We start from the raw sequence: 16,147 nt of genomic DNA, 5'->3' as shown, positions 1-16,147 counted from the left end.
AGCTTGAGGATCAGCGAGGCTCAGGTTTGTTTCTTGAAACCTTTTTTTTTTTCAAGAGGTCTTTTAGGTAGTACTGAACAGATGAGCATCTTTCAACACATGTGGACTGTTTGTATTTTAAGATTGAACGGTGTGAAAAGTTAGATTTTGGGTTTGTTTCCTCGGTGATGGAAGTTGTGCAGATTTGATTATTCGTTTATTTCTGGTATCTTATTGGCTGAATACCATGACATTGGCAGATTTTCTTTCAAGTCAATCGACCAATAAAATGCTTTTGTTTTGTGGATAATTAGGTGAAAATGATGTGATGGGAAGCAATGCATATAGTCTAAACACACACCTATTCTGATCACATTATCATCCACTTTGCACATAATGTCTGGGCTTAATTTGTTTATGTAGCCTACGCACGGCTTTGTGCTGAATCAGCATCCTCTGCGGATTGCCTAATATCTCATTAAATAAACCTCCTCACTGTCAGATGCCCATATCCTCGATGTCGTTTTGGGGGCGAAGGGTGACCGGTGTTTCCCGACACGAGTCGAGTGGTTCCGAGAGTGAGCAGAGAACGGCATAGTCTGAACATCTTCCAAATGTTGAGCCCGAGTCGTGAAGTGCTGCTCTTGAGGGGGGGCGAGGTTGAGAGGGAGGGAGACGACGAGGGAGAAAACAGGCAACATCCACACAGATTTTGACCTCTGAAAGCATTCCGACGTCTCTTCTGACTGCAACGCAGCTCCAACCGGCCAATTGAAGGTAGGTGAGCTTTCTGAGCGGTGATTTTCCTTTCCTAACATGCATGTGCTGGATGTGTTGTCCTACATTTGACTGGTGCGTGACGGGTTAAATTCTGCAGTTTTTTTGCTTGATGCGTTTATCGGCTATCCCGGCCCGGAGGTGACTGATTAGACTTTGAGCTGTGAGGTTTATCACCAACTACACATTATACTGTCCAAGAGGAAAGGTGTGAAAATATGTTTCATCACTAGTCGTCATACTGACTGAACGGTCCCGAGATGCAGCCTTCTTTGCCCTCATTGGATATTTTAGGTTCATTTCATTAATTCCTCAGCCTCCTGGTGGGATTCAGAGGTCAAAAATATAATGCAGATGTATTTTGTAGGTTGCAAGATGATGTCAGATGTTTCTTATTGCCTTATATGTATGTCAGCAGTTTGAATTAAAGCAGTTATGTTCAGTCTAAGCTGGCCATTAGCCCACCTTAATTGAAAACATGGAAAAATGTAACTATTATTATCACTACTACCATTGTTATAATCATCATAGGAAAATAATATATTTTACAGGTATCTAATTCTCCGAAGCCTACCTTCTCTTCATATAAGGAAGTTATATTGACCAGTAGGCTACATGTTCTGTACAGGTAACACTTAAAAAGCTTAATAGCATCCATTATCTGAGAGGAGGCTCTAGCCTGAAGGCTCTCTGGCTGTGTTGCCTCTGCCTGCAGTGTGCTGCTCACAGAGTGTGGCCAGAGCTGCATGAAGGCCTAAGCACATGAGAGAAATGACTATATTATAAACTCATCTTTAGCATGAGCAAATTCCACATCTTCTGTGCTCTTATCTTACTGTGTTTGTCAATACTGCACATAGCTCCACCATCCATCTCCCTGCTTCTCCTTCATGTCCACTGATTTTAATGAATCTGACAGGTGCAAGCAATATGGTGGAAACCTGTCTTATCCTTTAGTTCACTGCGGCCAGGAAAATAGGTCAACTACAGGCTTCCAGATAAACTTTAGAAATTATATATTTTGTCTAGACACGATTTTCTGGTTTTCCCTGCATCATGTCTTTCTGCTGTGCTGATATAAAACATGATATAGGCGGTAGTGATGCAGAGGTTACCAGTTTGGACATTAGAGTGGGACATTTGAAGTTTTAAAAATTTTAATGCAATTTTGAGCAAAGGGGAACCCAATATTTGTTGTGGCAGTGGTGCACATAAAGTAAAAATTCAACCCTTTTCACATGTGTGTCTCTTAGTGCAGTAATCCTTTTTTCCCCTTCTTTTTGAAGCCTCATGATTTATAAATGTCTAGTGCTGTGGGAAGAGGGTACAGCATGTCCATCTGTGTGTGTGTGCCTGTAAATGTGCGTTTGAGCTCACTTCCAGCATGCCTCCTCATCGTCAGAGGAACCTTCCCCCACGTAGAGCCATTTCTTCTCATCACTTGTGCAAAGGGAAAGAGTAAAGTTAAAATAAAAGAGAAATGATGATGGGTAAAGACACAGAGTTTGCTTTGTAGGGTCCCCACATCTGCAGTCATTGAAGGCATTTCCGCCTCTTTAAAGCCTGTGGACAAAGACCTGTCTGTCCTTCTAGTAAGTAGGGAGTTTGGAGTTAGAAGGAACACAGGCACAGGCTTTGATTTCAGAGTGGGATGCACTGGCTTGGATTATATAAGATAAGGAGGAGGAGAGGATGAAAGAGACATAATAAAAAGAGAAAGAGATCCAGGGAAAAATGCAAAGAAATGAGATAGATGCCCCGAGATAGGGAGCGGAGGATTCGGGTTGAGAGGAGTCATACTGAGAAGACAAAATGTGGTGGAAAGAAAGTAAGAGATGATACGGAGCTGTCAAACAGACGCATAGAAAGTTAAGGAAGGCAGCAGAAGAGGACAGGCAGACTTGTGCAGGGTCATGATGGTGGTAGAAAGTAACACTTGAAGATGTGAGAATGGTGACAGAAGTGAGAATATGGAAGAAAAGAGGGAAAAAAAGAGTGGAGAATCCAACGGGGTAAAATAAAGTGAAGCTAAGTGAAGGGAGAGAGAGTCAGGGAAGGATAGCAGATGGCATATCTGTCTGTGTCCATGGTTTACAGCCCAAAGGACAGTGTGTGAATAAGCTTATAATGTAGCTTGCGTGTGTTTTCATCTGCTTGCATGTTTGTGCTCAGTGAGGCGGCCCTTGAAGTGGCCTCAAATGCTCAAAATTCCACAGAAATGAAGCAGAAGATTTGAGATTTCTTGCTTCACAGATCCTGCGTAGAAACACCAGATTGGCTGTGGTGACTCCTTGAGGCCTACTGCTGTGACAAACAGATGGACACGGTTCACTTTTCTCTTTCTTCAGAGCCAACCAAGCCCACATCTCAGATTGCTGTATTAATTAAATGCTGACGGCTACATGGGTCAGCAGTCAGTTTTTTTGTTGGACGTTACGATCAGTGTACAATGCAGTGGCCTCAAATGAGGGTTCAAAGCCTGAGAAGAAGGCAAAAATTCCCGAAACAAGGACGGGGACTGCAGTAATAAAATTACAGTGTAATTTGAGTTATATAGATGACTGTAGCAAAGGACACTAAAGGTTTGTTTGCCAAGAGACACTGTTCTGTGTGACGCAGATTTGTTCCATATTTTGTTTCAGATACAATAAAATAAGTGGGCTTTTAGGCTTTCTGCCCGGAGTGTGGTGCGCAGATGTGGCAGACACAGTGCAGAGGGTTGTATGAGGCCCTCTGTGAAACAGCAACTTTGATGGTCAGATTATGACACTGTGAAATGTTTATTATTTCCATTAAACAATGAGAGAAAATGGCCTCTCTGCTGTTGCTCTTTAAAGATATGTTCATACAAAGACAGACAGGTGGCAGACATACAGAAAGTGAACACATAGGCTTATACACAGTGTGAAGATAGCTTAGTGCTTCATCATTTCCAGCAGGAATGGGATGTCTGATGATGTCTTCTATGTTACAATGAGACACTTTAATCTTTATGGCATGTTTATTAGCTGCTGCAAAGTGTGACTGTGAACACTGCAGGTGTTTCCTCCCAGTCCCCTCCTGGGCTTTGTAAATGAAAACTGCAGCAAAATCTCTTTTGCACAAACCCTCTTGATGTGTTGCCTCAGTGTAGAAGAATGCATATCACATCATCATAATCCCGTCAGTGTTGCAATTAATCACGATTCTTCTCAGAAACCATCATAGGGTCTTGTGGGAAAATAAGATTGCCATGCAGCTTTTCTCGTTCTGGACATTTTATTTTGGAAACTCAGCCAGGTCATCATTAAGATCCCCACGATTTGAATTATCTTAAGATTCATGAATTAGTCTGTGTTTAAGTTCAGGCACATAATCAATAGACAATCCTTGACAGTGATCCAAAGCCAGGTGGCCCTGGTAAACATGCACATACACTTAAAAGGGAAGGGCCTCTTTGAGACATAAATGCCTGTTGGTATGGCCTTTAAACAACACAAACTTTAACTCATAAATCTGCGCATGACCCTGATTTTAAATTGAGCTCAGGTATGCTATTAAGTTATAATGACACTCATTGGCTTTCTCAAGAGAAGCTGCACCACAGGCTGTTTTTTAATGTCTGAAGTCCAATAAAAACCTCCAGGCAATGGCAGATAAATTGAATTTACAGGGACTGCAAGACTCTCTGCAGATAGTCTTCTCAGGGAGGTTTTTTTTTTGTTTTTAGATTTTTAGTGTGATTAAATAGCCAAATTGAATTCTTAATGCACCTTAAAGAACATATAGAGGATAAGACAACAGAAAGAAAGAAAAACATTGCTGGCATCAAATGTATCCAAGTTTAAAAGACAGTGTCTTGTATGAAAATGAAACATATTCATACAATTATTATGAGGTTGTACACACTTTCACTTTATAAGGACACTTTTGTGGCATATAGATAACCTTGACTGCATGCTACTTAACTGCTGCACTGTCTGACTGTGAGCACTGCAGGTGTTTCCTCCTGGTCCCCTCCTGGGCTTTTAAAATGAAAACCACAGGAAAGTTTCTTTTGCCTCAACCCCTTGATGTGTTGCCTCTGATGTCTCAGCACAGACGAAAGCCATTCATCAATATTTCCTCTCAGAACAGCAATTAATCAGGATTCTTGTGGAAAATATGTTTTGCCCCGTTCCCCTTCCTGTTCTGGATGTTTCCTGTTTGAAACCCACCTAAGCAAAGACTTTTTTAAGGAGCAGTTTTCCATTGGTAATTTTACATTTTCTCAGAGATTCTTGAAAGTAAACTTAATTTGACCTTTGTTGGGAAGGTGTAAGTGTTTGTACGTATATGTCAGCAGGAAATCTCCATAACCGATGAATAGATTCCCTTTATATTTGGTGCACATATCAACCTTGATCCAAGGAACAACTGATTACATTTTGGGGGTGATCTGAATCTAGGATTTGAGCCAGAAGGTTGTTATTGGATTTTCAGGCAATACTGAAACTAATTACAATAGCTACAGTGCTCCAAATCTTCTCATTTCTAATATAAAGACAAACTGTCTCTTCAAGTTAAAAGTGACATAATCAAGCTGAGAAACACTAAACCACACTTTCAGTTTCTGAAAGAGTGTGAAGTTCACTGTGTGTGCTTCAGTGGATGCTTCAGTCATCACATCGTGATATCAGCCAGGGTCGATGTCATTTACCAGTTTCACTGTGAATAAGCAACAGGGCTGACTGATAACCCCTCTCTACTGTTTCAGAACATACAGAAATATAAGAGGGAAACAGGATAAAGTAAAAAAGAGAGATATATATGTACAAATATGAAGGCAATAACATAATGTTGCCTATTATGTTTACTTTCTATGAACACATACAACTTCCTTTCTTCTTTCTAGGCACAAAAGAATCAGCCAAGATGGTGACAGTCAGTGTGATTGCATTCAGCTTTCTGCTCACCACAGGTATGTTAAGAAATTGTGATGCTGTTCCTTCTAGTAGTGATATGGAAATATGGAAATTGTGTCTTTTTCCACCAATGTCAGTGTGCAGTCTTTTGGCAATCAGCTAATCATGCTACTCTGTATTATTTACTCAGGAAATACTGTTTTATTTAATAGTCTAAGGTAATTTTGATGGTGCTGGAACACTCAGTTTGTCTAATAGACAATATGTTAAGCAATCCCGAAGAATATGTGAGAAAAAGACTTAAAGAAACAAAAACACTGATTTGTTTTAATAGAGAAGAAAAGAAGGTAACACTTTATTTGGATAGTCCGCCTACAGATAGTTTATAGTACAGTAGTTTATATAGAGTATTTGTTACAATTTAACTGTTTCGCTTTGTCTGCAGATGTTTAACAGATTATTAATAGAGTATATGTGACAATTCATGAACATACCCTAACCAAACCTAAACTGCAGTGGTGTAATATCAGAAAATCGTTTTTAATTGTGAAACAGTTGAATTGTTGAATCTCAACTATTAACTGCTGAAATGTTACAAATACTCTTTAAACTATCTGTAGGCGGACTATCCAAATATAGTGTTACCGAAAAGGGGACTCAGACACTGCATTGCAGTTTAACTGATGCAAAGAGTCATAATATAACTGGTATCACTTTTAATTTGTAGTTTCTTCTTTGTTTACAGCTCTTTCTGCTCCTGTGAAAGGTAATACTTTGTGTACCAGTGCATCATATATAATTATCATCAATTATAAATTGTGAACTTTTCTTGCCCTCGTATGTGTTTGTCAATGCTTCCTTCCTTTGTCCATTGTATAATCCAGTCAATGAGGACTCCATGACCTTGTTCCACGGGGAGGATTTCCACATCATGCTGCCTGCAGGCGCATCAGAGGTCACATTTCGGAATAGGTCTTCTCCGCGGTCGGCCGATGTGGTCCTGATGAGGGGCCGCAACGTGGTCAACAATCGGGCCAAACACCAACTCAGCCACCTCATTATAGATGCTGTGGGTGAGGGAGATGAGGGAGTGTACACCGTGAAGAATCCAGACAAGCCAGAGGACGTCAGGCGCATTACGCTTGTAGTCCGAGGTACTGGATGACATGAGTGTATGATACATTAGGAATGGTAATGAAGCACAGCCTCAACTGACATGTTACACTCTTACAGCTAGAATTGGGATTTCACTTCAAAAGTTTAATTTAAATCTGCTAGAAGACTCACAGTCATAAAATTCTAATTCATATAAGAACCAGTTCCTTTTGGGTTATTTGGCTCATATGTGATATTAAATGGACAAGTCCACATTATAAACTATAAATTTAATAGTGTTTTATGGAACCTCTGAATTTTGGGCATTTTTGCTTGAAATTTTTTTTGAAAGACTATTCAATAACCAAAATAATTGCCAATTAATTTTCTATCAATGGACTAATAGATTGATCGTCTGTCGTTTGAGCTCTAGTTTCAAAAGGCAACATGTCTAATAAATGGGTGACATGGTGGAATGTAACTAAGTACAATTACTCAAAGTACATTAACTCAAGTACTGTACTTACCCAAATTTGAGATACTTGTACTTTAGTTTACTTTACTCCATTTTATGGCAATTTATACTTCTACTCCACTACATTTAGAGGAAAATATTGTACTTTTGACTCCAGTGCATTTATTTGACAGCTTAAGTTACTTGTTATTTTGCAGATTTTACTTAGAAAACATATTGCTATCTTATAAGATATGATACTTTGTTATGGATTGAACTATCTAGTATATAAAATAGTTAAAACTAGCCCCCCCTATAAAAGTAAAATGCTACTTAGGCTATATATTAATGCATACGTTTATTAATCCATTAATATGATATTTAAAGGGAAACATCTGTGCTTTTCAACTTAGACCCTATTTTCCCATAGTTGTCGAAGTGACTACTGTGGACAACAGTTTTTTTTTTTTAATTGGTCCAGTATACAAAAACATGGGAAAATAGGGTCCAGGTTGAAAAGTTTCCTTTTAATAGTATAACACTCAGACGGGCCAGTTTCCCGCATTAAATACTTTTATTTTTGATATTTAAAGTACATTTTGCTGATAATACTTCTGTACTTTCACTAATAATACTTTAAATACTGGACTTTTACCTCTAATGGAGTTTTTTTACATTGTGGTATTGTTACTTTTACTCACGTAAAGGATTTGAATACTTCCTCCAACACTGAATGACGTCAGAGCCACAACTCCAGGATGAAGAATAAGCCTCTTATATCTGATCTGGAGTCAGAGTCGGGGTAGTGTAGGAGCTATCATTTCTCCGGCTTTAATCATGCAGTCAGCAACTGAATAAACCTCTCAGTTACACATACTGTTTGTCCTAGGAGCGTTACAAGTTTCAGCAGTGTTGACCCTGGACTCTTGTGATGAGATTAGACACACAAACACACACACACACACACACACACACACACACACACACACACAACTGTGAGAGAAGGAGGGAGTGATTAAAACAGCGGGCTCAAACCCAGCATGGATAAAGGCGACTGTAGTGTAGCAATATGTGGAATATGTGCCATATGGAGGGAGTGATGTGTGTGTTTGTGTGTGTGTTCTCAGAGTGTGAGAGCATGCCGGAGCTGCCAGGCAGTAATTATGCAGCTCTTTAACCACCAACCCACTCCTTCTCTCCTTCCCTTCCTGCTGTTTTCCTGTCTTTATCTTGTCTTTACTGTCTTTCCCTCTATTTGGTTTGTATCTCTACCCTTTCATCAGCTACCCTGATATTTTTGGATCAGTGTTCCTTTCTCTGCAATCTGTCCCCCTTTTTGCCACATCTGTCAAGCCATTCCCTCGTCCTCTCTCTCCCTCACTCCTTCACCCCATCTGTCCTTTCTCTTACTTAAACTCTGTTCCTATAATTTTTTCCTTTACCCGAAGCAATTAACTCTCTCTCTCTTCCTGTAATTAACCTTGTTGCTTCCTTTTACTCAAGAACAAACAGTTTATCACCCTGCTTTTACCTTCTAGATTGCTCCAACGAGCAGATTATTAAATATGGAGACAACTACCATATTTCGCTGTTAGGGGTAACTCCTCCAATCACCCTGGAGTACAGGCCCATTGCTGTGGAGGCCAACCAGACATCTAGGTAGAGTCAGCAAAATTACATTTTATCATCTGTAATGACATTTTCCTAACATGATGTACATGCACTGCGACAACGTGTCTCAAACTTACCAGGAAAAGGTTGAGGAAAGTTCATCCTCTTTGACTTTGCCTCCTGCAGGCCTGCTCTGGTGCTGCTGACCAGCACAGGGATGTCCAGGGAGGGCTACCAGGGTCGAATCAGCGTCAACAACCGCTACGTCACCCTCAGTGCTGTCATGGGGGCAGACGAAGGCAGCTACACTGTCAGGGATGCCAAAGGTGATATCCAAAGGAAAGTATGTCTCAACGTCAGAGGTGAGAGTACAAACGAAGACAGATCATATATTTTTTCCTCTCCCATACTTGACCTTCCATCAGGATGTTGTTGTTGTTTCCTTTCTAGTTATAACGCTCCTCTTGTCTGCCATAATGGCTTTTTAAAGACCCAAACGTTAATGGGCTCTAGGAGGCTAATGCATTTTAGATGATCCATGGGCCTGTAAACAGAGCTGTGATGAATTTATTGTACTTCCTTCCTTCTCCTCTGCCTGTCTGTGTCTCAGAGCACCAAAACTTTGAGACCCTGCCATACGGTAAAAGACTGAAGATCAACCTGATACTCAACAGCTCCTTGGTCCACCTCTACTACACCCCTGACTCTGACCCCACACCCCATCTGCTGCTGGACAAGGGAGAATTTACAAGTGTAACCAGAGCCTCTTATTTCTTTTTAATCCCACTACTGTTGTGTATTATTGTAGGTTGCATGTCATTTATAACAGACGTCCTCTTTACACTGTATGCTTGTCATTTCTGTTGCTGCTTAGTTACAACTTATGATTCCAAAAAATATATATATAAGAATTATGTACTGTATATATAATAAAATGTACAATTATATGATTTTGTATATGAACATATAATATGGCCAGTTAATAATAGGTTTCATAATCATATTGTAGCGGTGGGCCACCTTGTCTGAAACAAGGACCATCTAGACTGACATAAAAAATTAATACACTTTTATGAAAAGACATTAACCATTTTGGAATACATCAGAGGCATTATTTTACGCTGCACAATCATCATATTTCTTTTTATTCTAGGCCCGAACTGAGCTGGGTCTCGAGGACCGTCTCTCTATGGAGGGTTCTTTGGTGTTTCTGGATCAGGTTAAGGTTGCAGATGCAGGCCAATTCAAAATTACTGACATACTGGGGTTCACTGTGTCCAGCATCCACCTGCAAGTACAACGTAAGGATGGCGATGGGGCTGAGAAGGAATGGGTGAAAAATGGGTTAAATGACTGTGATAGCTGCTAAAGGATCAAAACATAGTAGGGCCAAAATTATTGTTTTGTGGCTAAAAAAGAATGAATAATCCCTTTCTTTTCTCTACTGTATTCATGCACTGGAATTTCAACACGTCAATGAAAGGTCAGTTGAATTATTTACTCTCCCACTCCTGTCTTTCTCTCCCCTTTCCCACCATGCCTCCATGCAGCCTACAAGCTGGAGTCACTGTATGTGGCCATCATTGCCCTGTTGGGCCTGCTGGTTTTCCTGCTGCTGGTTTGTCTGCTGTCCTGTCTGATCAAAGTGAAGAAGAGGGCCAAGAGGGCGGCTGCCCTGGAGAAGATTGCCCAGAAAGCTGGCAAGGAGGATGAGGGAGAGGCCTTCAGAGAGGTTGGAGGGACAAATATACAACTGACAATGTGGTGATGATGATGATGATGATGATGATAATGATGTATATCCTGATATAATGAATGACTATTGTTTCGTGTGCATCTTCACAGGTGGTCAAGAACATCACCAAACTCAGTGAGGAATCTAAGCATTCCCAGGCAGACAATACAGAGAAATCTCAGAGCACTGAGGTGGATATTAAAGTAAGGATATGTGATATTTCACTCTTAAAACTGAGTCTGAGTAGTTTTAATAATGTCTCCATTTTTATGCTGTTTTCTGCGTTCAGACAGCTGCAGCTTATTCAGAACGCTGCTGCTAGAGTCCTCAAGAAAGTGGATCACATCAGTCCAGGTCTCAGATCTTTGCAGTGGCTTCTTCTGTCACAAAGAATCGATTTTATATTTATTTATTTTTTACTATTGGTTTATAAAGCACTGAATGGTTTAGGGTCAAAATACATCTCTGATCTCTCAGTTCTTTTAAATCAGAGCTTAAAACTTTTCCGTTTGCCACTGCCTTTTATTAAATTAAATTTGGGACTATTAATTCGTATTTTGCACTGCACTGTAGCTAAGCTGTGACTTTTATTCCCCTGTTTTATTAAATTTTAGCTTATTATATATTCTATTTTATTTTACGCTCTTTAAATCCTATTTATATGTTCCTTTTATATTGCCTTTTGTGTGTCTGTTATATCTTGTCTTAACCTTTTTTATGTCTTCTGTAAAGCACTTTAAATTGTCTTGTTTAAAGGCGCTATACAGATAAACTTGCCTTACCTTGTTTGAATTTAGGGTCTGGAGGTTTCCTCTAAAGAGGTTGGCGTTGATAACCTAGAGACCAGTGACTCTGGCGTCGGCTTTAACACCGCCCTCCCCCTGGATACTGACACCGATGCCCCTGATCAAATCTCCGACTCTGTGGCTGTATCCATCTCTGTTGCCCCTGAAATCAAACCAAGTCCACCATCTGCTGCCGAGTCCAAGCCAAGCGCTCCACCAGCTATGGACATTAAGCCCAGTCCAGTAGCTGAAACTAAAGCGTGCCCAGCACCTGAGACCAAGAAAACCCCTGATCTGCCAGTGGAAGCAAAGTTGGACGTGCCCAAACCAGCAGATGTTAAGCTTAGCCCAGCCCCAAGCCCTGAGCCCAAGGCCAGGAGTCCAGCTGATCCAAGGCCTGCACCTAGCCCAAGCCCGGAGCCTAAACCAGCTGCTCCTAAAGCCACCACTCCAACACCTGAAAGTAAGAGTGCCCTGACTTCTACACCTGAGCCCCAAAAACCAACCACACCAGAACCTATTACCAACGGTACACCTGAGCCAGGCCCGGATTCCAAATCAAGCCCAGATCACGCTGATATTATCGGAGGCTCAGCTCCAAAAGCAGCTCCCCCTAAAACCCCTGAAGTGGAGCTGAAATCCAGTAGTGCCACACTGGAAGCCAGCAAAGATGGCACTGTGGCTGAGGATACAACCACCACCACCTGAGAACTGCCCCTGCAAAAATCCAAGGGAAGCCCCACAGATTTTCTCCATCTACCACCACTGTAGACAATCGAACACCCCCTACCAAATAATGAAAAACCACTGAAACTGGGGCGAGGACATCGGTTTAACATGTTTAATGCCTGAACACAGTATTATCTTGATAACGGTATCTCACTTGTATAACTAACACATAACCTTTGAGACTTTCTGATTCAGAAAAACTTTACACAACTAATGCGGCTTGTTGATTTTATTTTTTGAACATTTTAGTTGTATATACCTTGCAACCTAATTTTTTGGTAACTTCACAGTAAAACTGTCAGACTGCAAACAGAATCCTTTGCAGAGTTTACAATTAAAATGTTAACTCCATATGAGGTCTTTTATAACATAATGAGGTAGCCAGAAAGGTTTACAACATTTCATTAAAACAAGAACGTACTAGAATTCCTTATTTGACCTTAACTAACTATTGTTTCCCATTTAGATGCTTGTTCCTCTATCAGCATGTGGATAAAACAGACAAACTGCATGAAATTTTCAGCCAATGTCATCTCAAACCTAAATTAAAATGTGTGATGACGTTCTTCTGATTGGACATCATCGAAACGGAAATGAAAGCCCTTTGATCACACAAACAATACTCTGTTGTTGGCATTTTGTACATAGCTGAAATGTGGATGTTAAAGGCTTGTGACAGTCCTCTGCCTTCAGAAACATCTACTATACATTTTCACATATAGAAAAAAAGTTTTGCACAACTTTAACCACACAAGAAAACATACTAATAATACTAACCCCACTATTTATAGTCTCTGAGATTGAGATTCAGACTCCCAGTGAATATCTCAGATAATTAAAATGTGTTTCGCAGACTGATCACCTCAAGTCTGGATCAACCACTTTACAGTATTTGATCTGGATTTCCCGATGGCTCTATAAAAAGCCCATTATTGCTACAGTTTAATATGAAGCTCATGCCAGCAGCAACTCCAGGCGCTTAATGGGACCACCATGTGCCCGCTGTAGGTTGGGTTTTCCAAAGGTGAAATACTGAATGAAAGTATCTGGTAAGTTCAAATAGTTAGAACATGCTTGCTTGTTTCTTTGTTTTTTTTCTTTCATTATCCTCCTTCCTTGTCTAATTTCAGGCTTTCCTTTTGTCTGTCATTCCTTCCTTGATCCCTCCCCCTTCTTTCTTTCCTCCTTTCTCTGCTTTCCTTTGCTGGACATCATTTTTAACTACCTAAAAACATGACTTTTGAAATGAGAATCTTGACTAATTATTTAATTTTTTGATATTTTCTCTAAAGTATTTGGTTGTGTTTACATTGACAGAGAGTAGTTCCTGTGTCTTTGGCCCTCTAAAATCTGGCAAAAGCTTAATCATTTATTCCTTGTATGTTTAATGTCTCCAAAATTCTCCTATGAGGGCTTTATCAATGCCACGACATCGTCTGCTTAGCCCCCTCAGTTGTATTTTTTGCCCCATCTGTTTAAGCTTTAGGTGTATGCTAGGGCCGCACTGTCCATGTTACTGAAACAGAGTGGAGGAGATTGATAGACAAACAGACAGAACACGTCACTTAGCTTGCTTTTCGTGGTTGTAAATACAACTTTAGGCCCTAATTCCATTTTCCCCCAATTGTAATAAACAGCTATTTCTGCGCACCTCCCCCTGCTGATTTTGACATTGAATCATTCATAAATTCAAAAAACTACTTAGCACTCTGCTAGTGCTAAGTAGTGATTAATAAATGTATTCTTTGATTTTGAAACAGTAGCCTTATGTTGTTGTTATTTAGGCTTACTGAGGCTATTGCATGGTTAAATCAATGAATTTTATTTAATGAAAAAAATTCCTAATATGGTACAGAGGAGGTGTGCAGATACATTTTAATGTTACAAAATGCATGTCTCTACCTCATGTTTTAATTCACCACAGAACAACGACACTCCTGGTGTGGTGCACTGAAATCAACAAAAAGCATTTTGGATTTTTGAGAGAAGCACAAAATATCAGCCAACCAACTGGCCTTTCTTGGTAGCTTACCTGACTTAAAGATTTTTAAAGTAAATTAATATCAGGCGATATGTCTTGCCTTTTAAAAAGCCATATGACAAGATAGGTTTAGATGTCAGATTTGATACTAAGATCAATAAATATAATATGTTAACTAAAACAAACAAACAAAAAATGTTAAAATCAAGGGGGCCTCGATGAAAAACTGGATATGCGTCATCCTTCTAGCCTGGATATGTGAAGGAACCACAAACCCATTTTGTTAACACTGAAAATGTTCTTTATACACATATACATATACACACAGACACACAAACCAGACACGCACATTCCAGCCCTGTAAATATTGCATGTGTACGCCACTTTAACCCTCTTAAGCCTGAATGTTCTTAGTGTATAGAATGGTTGTTGTATTATACTTAATAATAAAAGAAAACTAATTTAAATTCTCACCAACCTTAAATCCAGAATATAAAATATATACACATACAGTACTATATACTATAAACACTAATATTCACTAACCTCTTGAACTAATTTAAGCCAAATATTGTAAAAATCCATCATGACTATATTAGATCTTTTTAGATCAATTATCTGCTGTCATTGCCATTCCAATCTGATTATACTCACAGCAAACAGCCTCTCTCACAGTATTTACATGTTGTATTAAAATGTTTAACCTGTGTCACTTAAAGCATTGACTGCAGCATGCCCACGACATGTCCTGAAAAAAAACAGGCTTTTATTGTCCTGTAGTTGTGTCTGTGTGCGTGACCAGAGGAGCGATGTTTTAATGTTGCCATCATTGTGTGTTTTGGATTTCTGTGTTTAAGTGTGTATGTCTATGATGCACATATGTGTGAGTGTGAATGATTTTTTTTTTCCCAAACTAAAATTATTGTTACCCTTCTTTTTTTTCAATTTGAGTGAATGTTTTATGAGTGTTTGTGTGTGCTGAGTCTCTGCATAAGCAGTTTGTACAGATTGAAACAACTGTACTTTATGTGTGCTTCTCCATCTGTTGTGAGTAAGTATTCATGTGCCTGCTTAAATCATCTTGCAATGTGAAGAAAACCATTGCTGTGTTGAAGTCATGAGTGTGAATGTGTTTAAAGCCACAAACTATTGTAAAATATATTGTAACTTTGAGATATTTGAGTGACTCTTGTCTTTGTTTAGTGCCTAAAACATACATTGGATAGTTGGCTTGTATTCTGTCATTAGCCGACACTCCTAATGGCACCTTTTTCTTAATAGGTATGGTATTCACACATCGAAAGCTGTTTGCACACCTGACTGAACAAAGTGATACCACTGACTGGCTTATGACCCTAATGTGTAGAAGATATGTGACATATTGTATAAAAATGATGAAAGTGATTATGGAAGTTTGACTTCTCCGTGGCATAAAGAATGCTGAGCATGCTCTGTTTGTAAGTGAAGATGTTTTCCATTGCATTAATCAAGTCTGTGGCACAGTTTGGAGCATGTGAGTGAATTCATGATGGCAGCATACGAATGACAAAGCTTTTTGTGGGTAACACTCGGGGGTCATGTTTCAGCAAGCAATTGATGAGAGACTGCTAAAACAGCATTTTTGTGCACCACCACTACTGTATATTGTCAGTGATTGTAATACCAAGCCACTCAGAGTGAGTAGGGATGTGAGAGAGGCAGATAGTGTGTGATGGGCAGGTCAAGCCTTTGGTTTACACATTACCAGCATCTTGAAGAAGGCTCAGCCTAGTGGGATTGGAATTATTACATCTAACTGGTTTCATACCCACCTCTGATAACCCACTAATGGAAACCACTACTTTTAATACCACTGGCACTTCTTGCACTATGTGAGTTGTCTCTGCCCTGATCCTCTCTGTTTACTTCTGCTGTTCTGGCCTGGGTGTGGTGTGACGTCCCACATGTTCTCTCCATACTCCGTTTTTGCACAACACTTCGCACAAATGTTTTGTAGAGAAAATAGAATTTTCTTTATTTCATGTCTAAAGGAATAATAAGAATAAACAAACGATTATGACATTTGCTGTCCTGTTGTGTTTGTTTTCCTATTTTCTGAGCAAAAAGACTTGCAGATGG

At 39.7% G+C, this 16,147-nt stretch overlaps 1 protein-coding gene across 1 annotated transcript; it reads left to right on the top strand.

The window, feature by feature from the left end:
* Positions 1-465: 465 nt before the first annotated feature.
* si:dkeyp-77h1.4 lies at positions 466-16,090 on the top strand. Its single transcript, XM_044208944.1, has 11 exons — positions 466-756; positions 5,630-5,695; positions 6,385-6,405; positions 6,524-6,793; positions 8,727-8,847; positions 8,986-9,161; positions 9,410-9,552; positions 9,953-10,100; positions 10,350-10,531; positions 10,645-10,737; positions 11,332-16,090. Exons 2-11 carry the CDS (start codon positions 5,650-5,652, stop codon positions 12,025-12,027), a joined length of 1,896 nt encoding a protein of 631 aa, XP_044064879.1. The 5' UTR covers positions 466-756; positions 5,630-5,649; the 3' UTR covers positions 12,028-16,090.
* Positions 16,091-16,147: the final 57 nt, after the last annotated feature.

The sequence above is a fragment of the Siniperca chuatsi genome, linkage group LG9 (assembly GCF_020085105.1).
Source record: "Siniperca chuatsi isolate FFG_IHB_CAS linkage group LG9, ASM2008510v1, whole genome shotgun sequence".
Taxonomy (NCBI): domain Eukaryota; kingdom Metazoa; phylum Chordata; class Actinopteri; order Centrarchiformes; family Sinipercidae; genus Siniperca; species Siniperca chuatsi.
This window is presented reverse-complemented; position numbering and strand designations above follow the sequence as displayed.

What these genes read in the sequence shown, in the direction of transcription:
- si:dkeyp-77h1.4 (XM_044208944.1), top strand. Translation starts at nt 5,650, where the DNA reads ATGGTGACAGTCAGTGTGATTGCATTCAGCTTTCTGCTCACCACAG. An exon ending in GAGGCCAACCAGACATCTAG is followed by an intron (nt 8,848 to 8,985) that starts GTAGAGTCAGCA and finishes TGCCTCCTGCAG; the next exon opens with GCCTGCTCTGGTGCTGCTGA. An exon ending in ACAAGGGAGAATTTACAAGT is followed by an intron (nt 9,553 to 9,952) that starts GTAACCAGAGCC and finishes TTTTTATTCTAG; the next exon opens with GCCCGAACTGAGCTGGGTCT.